Source organism: Glycine soja, chromosome 10, assembly GCF_004193775.1.
Source record: "Glycine soja cultivar W05 chromosome 10, ASM419377v2, whole genome shotgun sequence".
Taxonomy (NCBI): domain Eukaryota; kingdom Viridiplantae; phylum Streptophyta; class Magnoliopsida; order Fabales; family Fabaceae; genus Glycine; species Glycine soja.
In genome coordinates this window covers 36868877-36874876 of record NC_041011.1, presented here as the reverse complement: position 1 = coordinate 36874876, position 6000 = coordinate 36868877, and the positions used below count along the sequence as shown (strand labels likewise).

The 6000-nt window shown below is 33.3% G+C and overlaps 1 protein-coding gene across 1 annotated transcript; it reads right to left on the bottom strand.

Moving 5' to 3' along the window:
* Nucleotides 1–3334: 3334 nt before the first annotated feature.
* Nucleotides 3335–4392, bottom strand: LOC114371715 (zinc finger BED domain-containing protein DAYSLEEPER-like). The gene is made up of 3 exons (XM_028329071.1): nt 3846–4392; nt 3674–3742; nt 3335–3600 (listed from the first exon to the last, which is right to left on the bottom strand). Exons 1-3 carry the CDS (start codon nt 4390–4392, stop codon nt 3524–3526), a joined length of 693 nt encoding a protein of 230 aa, XP_028184872.1. The 3' UTR covers nt 3335–3523.
* Nucleotides 4393–6000: the final 1608 nt, after the last annotated feature.

The window sequence follows — 6000 nt, the reverse complement described above, 5'->3', positions numbered from 1 at the left end:
AAAGGCAATGATGGTGATGAAAGATTATTAAGAAAAAACAATCGTCATTGGAAATGGTCTCCGACAACAGCGAATGATGATCAATTGCTAGGAAACGATTGGGGAGGAATAAAGCCAATGTGGATAATGTAGATTGCAAATGTATGGACCAATGGTTAATAAAAGTTGTTCACCATGAGCCATTTTACAAACTTCTTCAGCGTAGTCTTGGCCTTAAAGTAGTTGATACAAAACTGTGTGTTCAGTTTACTAGTTCAAAAGCTTTGTACTCCATTTGTCCCTAATTATAAGATATAGTTGACTAATTTATGCTTATTAAGAAAATTAGTTAATTTAGTTATTCTTATTATATATGTTTATAATTATAATATTTTTTTCAAATTTGTCATTAACTTTATTAATGAGAACCTATTCATCTTTTGTAATCCCAATAGAAGAGGGAAAGTGTCACACTCTCTACCCCAATATACATATTTATATAATAAAATACATAAAATGCGAAATTATATAAAATGATTTTATTCAATAAACATAAAGGAGTTCACAGTTGTAAAATATTCATATTCGTGTTAATCACCAAATTAAAAACTTATCAATTAAGGGTGAAAATATTTTTCGCTCAAAACAAAGTCGTCCAAAACTCTAGATAATGAACTAAAGACTCAACATATAAAACAAAAATGATAAAAACTATATGTCCAAAACTTCATGCAATTAATATAGAAATACATGCCCTAATGTCACATCCTATCAGAGTATTGTGTTCCAGCATCCTTAAGCATGAGGTTTTTTAAAGTCATCCACCTAATCATCTACTCTCACAAACACAAGGTTTGAGATCATCATAGGATTCAAACATAAACATCACACAGAAAGTGGGTTATCACATTCCTAAACAGGTAGAGATAAATGAAAGTGCTCGCGCGCCCACACACACGCACACACATAATATAAGTATAACAAGCTCAACTTAGCATAATTCACATCATTTTACCACTCATTGTGTAACATCACTTGTCCCCAAAGATTTAATCACAAAATTACATTACACACATTCATATTAATCACATGTTTAGAACAATACATCTCAAGTACAATACAACATCTCACACTCACAACACAATTCATTACCCATCATCACGTAATAAGTCACAACGATCATTACACAAGTATTATGCAACAAATACACTAAAACTCAATCCTATATTCAATGTGGTATCATGTCAGTGAAAAATAACACCAGGGCGCTTAGGAGTACATAACAAGACACATCACACAATGGGTATGTCAAGTCACTCTCACTAAGTGAAATCATAAGATAACTAGTCAGGGTTACTCTATTTTGCAAGAATATTACAACCATATGGGATCTATATAGGCTTAAAGGAACACTCAAATCGAGTGTATTTACCCCAAAGACCTAGACTCTGAAGAATCTATTAGGACTTCACCTTCCTGATTCAAGTCCAATCCCTAAAACAATTTTTGCATGCAGACACTGCTCATGAATTATATAATACCCAAGACCTCACACCTATTTTCAAACACGTCTAACATATTGCGCTACAATTTAACACCTCAGATTTCTAACTTGGAACCATACACTTTCTTTTTAACACCTCACACAAACATTTTTCTTAAGGTAAGCATCAGTCGAGTTATTGTATAATTCACAATTCATAACATAAGTAATATCATATCAAGTATTAACCAAATACTTATTCACAACCATATTCGATGTCCACAATTTAACATTTCACAACATCATAATCCACCATCACACATGTTCACGTGTATCTCACAAATTAACACATGCTTAGAATTATACAATACCCATGACCTCACACATGTTTAACACATTGCACTATAATTTAACACCTCAGGTTCTTAACTTGGAATCCTACACTTTCCTTTTAACACATTGCACATAAAGATTTTTCTCAAAGTAAACACCAGTCAGATTATTGTATAATTCACAATTCATAAGTCACAACACAAGTAATATCACATGAAGTATTAATCAAACATTTATATTTATTTTCAATCACAATGTTATAATCTCAATGAAACATGTTATCACATCTCATGAATCATATAAACATCACACAATATTAATATTTACATGGCACAAAACATGTACATATTAAATCGAACTATATTATTTTCAATTAAAAAGAGTTAATAAATAATTAAACTAAAAATGCATTGAAAGTATTTATCGTTGAATCTTAATATATTAATTTCCTTCAATTTAATTTTCTTATTTGAACTATTAATTTCTAATTTATTTTAACAATTGATATACATATAATCATCAACACGTAATAAGCTTATGAGACCAAAACATGACAAAAAACGTTTTCAACAATTTAATTCTCATGGTAATCTCATAAATCTTGTCCAAAACACAAACGAATTATACAAAAAATACTTCTCACAACATGGGGAGTAAAACCCCTCAAACAATTTTACATAATCATATCAAAATCATAGGTTCAAAAAAATAAGAACACTCAATTTTATCAACCAATTTGGATTATGACATCAATTGGCCCATCAAACATAACAATCTCATAATTATAATCATAAAGACAGAATTACAATACACTAAACATCCCAAAATAAACCCTAATTTAATCCTCTAAGGATCCCTACACATGTTCATTCTAACTCCAATTGCAATAAACTCATTCCTTATCTCTAAGTAGGCTCACGTGTGTAGTTCGACAGTGATAGAGGTGCGTCTAGTGATTCCCTAAGATTCCTCAAGCTTTTCCTATGGTTGATCTACTAGGATTTCCAAGCGCTAGAGAGAAGAATAATGAATTAGAGTCTCAATTTTACTCTCTCCGTGTGGGGGGCATTTTTCCCTCAAAAGACATTATTTAGAAAACCCCAACGGCGGGAATGTGAGAAAATGAGTTCCAAAGGTGCTCTTCAAATTTCAGGATGATCCAACGATTAACGAGTTTGAGATCATAATTTTACTGAGACATATTTGAGAGTATACGAGAAAATAAAGGGTTTTAGGAGAGAAAGTAGACATGGCAACGGGGCGGGGCGGGGGCGGGTTTTAACATACCCGCCCCCGCCCCCGCTTCACTGTACCCAGCCCCGCCCCCGCCCCCAAACCCGTCGGGGATAAAAATTGTACACCCAGACCTGCCCCCAACGGGGACGGGTTTCCCAGCCCCGCCCCAACCCCACCCGCGAAAATTGTAGTAAAAAAAATTATTTTTTTCACAGTAACAAAAAGAACTAATAACAAAAGCTTCTAAAAAACCTGTTTAGTGAGAAGATAATTAAAACAAAAGCTTCTAACAAGCTTAGAACATCTTCAAATTTTGTCTAAATATTATTACAACTCATAACCAATCCATATTCAAAACGACAAAAGCTTCCAAAGAGCTCATAACATTTTAAGTTCGTTCTCAATATCATTCTAGCTCGGAACCAATACATATTCAAAACAACAAAGTATTTCAAATCATCAAAACAGAAAAAAGTTCCAAATGAACCAAGTTTAATAAAAATCATCATCTTCAAGGCGGGAGATTGCAACAGAAGTAACGTCAGTTATCAATGGTTCTGTCGGTTCACCTATATTGAAAAATAAAAGTTAGAATATAAATATTTAACTTGAAAAATTTAATTCAATCTTTAAAAAGAATACCTTCATCATCAGACTCCATTTCAGTGAGTAAAATAGCATTTTCATTTCCCACATTAGAATTAAAATTACCTATCAATATAACACAATATAAACAATGACAATCTTTAAAATATACAAAATTATTAACTAATTCAAATACATTCATATTTAAATGAATAAATTAAAAATTTACCCGAGTTCTCAGCACTCCATAACCAACTTCTAGCACACATCAAAGCCTCTAAAGTGGTCCAATGAAGTCGGCTTCGATGAGGGCTTACAATATAACCGCTGGTACTGAACGCAGATTCAGAAGCTACAGTAGAAACAGGAATCGCCAACACATCTCTTGCAATTGCTTGAAGTGTTGGATACTTGACACCATTCAACTTCCACCACAATAAAATATCAAAATTTGGACTTCTTGGTAAAACTTCCTCATCCAAATAAACATCCAACTCTGTTCTAACATATGAAGTTCTAGCTCTTTTTTTCTTAATCACAAACAAATCAAATTTTTTCAAACCATCACTGACAACATTACCAACATTAGCTTCCAATATTTGAGAATCACCACTAGAATCATTGTTCATTCTCAATTGATAATCATAAAGCAAGTCATAACACAATTGTCGGATTGACTTAACTTGATGATCAGCATCATTTCCATAGAAGATTGCATAATAATATTCAAGCAAATCAGTTTTGTACCTAGGATCCAAAACAGCAGCGACACCCATTATTTCATGAATCACACTCCAATACTTATCAAACTTTACCAACATGTTCTCGGCCATTTTTTTTTATCAATTCATCAGAGGATTCAATCCACTCAAGTATTGCTTCTTTGATCTCACAAATCTTAGGAAAGTATTCATTGGCAGTTGGATACTTAGTGCCAGAAAACACTTCAGTGATAGAGTTGAACAATTTCAATTTTTCACAAATATCTTTTGCAAATTTCCATTGTGAACTTGTTGGCAAACAAGTGTACCCATTTCTCCGAAGTGCTAATCGATTAAATACATCTTCATACAAAATGGCAACTTCAAGCATCTTGTAAGTGGAATTCCATCTAGTCGGACAATCTAAAGCCAATTTCTTGGTGCAAGAGATTTTCAACTGATTCGCTGTCGACTCAAAATATTCCTTCCTTTTAGGTGTTGCAGTCCAAAATGCAACACTATCCCGGATCCTCTCTACCCCATCTTTCACAACTTCTAAGCCATCTTTTACAATCAAATTTAGTATATGTGCGCAACAACGCATATGAAGTAAGGCCCCATCCCTTAATAGTGAATCTGGTTTCAGCCTAGCCTTAATTTTTTCAACCATTGCATCATTTGTGCTACAATTGTCCAAAGTGATAGTAGACAATTTTTTATCAATGTTCCAATCCATCAAACATTCAACCAACACATCACTAAGTCTTTCACTTGTATGAGGTGCAGGAACATAAATAAACCTAACATAATAAGATTCACTATAATATTAATGAAACTTAAATAAGAAAGTTAATAAACCATTTACATTAATGCATGCAACAGAGTACTAATGAAACTTAAATTTTCAAGAACATACATACATTCACATAAGTAAACTATTTTTTGAAGAAAATATAATTACCTCAAAATCTGACTATGCAAAGTCCAATTTCCATCAATGTAATGAGCAGTCACAGCCATATACCCTCTTTTTTGATTGCTCGAAGTCCACATGTCAGAAGTAATGGCCACTCTTCCTTCAAGCCTTTCTATCAACTTCAAAGCTGATGATCTCTCACATTCGTACACTTTGAGTATCTCCTTTTTTATAGTATTTCTACAAGGGACTTGAAATAATGGTTGGAGAGAAGCTGAGTATCTTCTAAAACCAATATGATCCACAATCGAAAGTGGATATTCATGCAAAATAATTGCATGTGCAAGCTCTTTCCTAACATTTTCAACATTATAACTCCAAGTACCCAACTCTTGTTTACCTTGCAAAGTTTTAGCAGTAAGAAATGTCTGTCCTTTATCCGTTTTACCTTCCAAAATCTTCTTGTGAGGACAAATCAATAAATGTCCTTTTAAGTGTGATGTCCCGTCATTTGATGATCCACCAAGATCTTTCTTGCAATAATTACATCTAGCCTTAACTTTTCCATCAACAATGATCTTTTCAAAATGATCCCAAACTTCACTTCTACGCCTTTTTGGACGGTTTTGTGTTGCTGCACTATCAACCTCCATAGTATCGGTTGTTGTGGGAGTAGGAGCAACAATTGACGGGTTAGCACTTTCATTTGGAGTTGGTTGATGTGAACTTTCTTGTCCATTTGGAGTTGGTTGATGTGAACTTTCTTG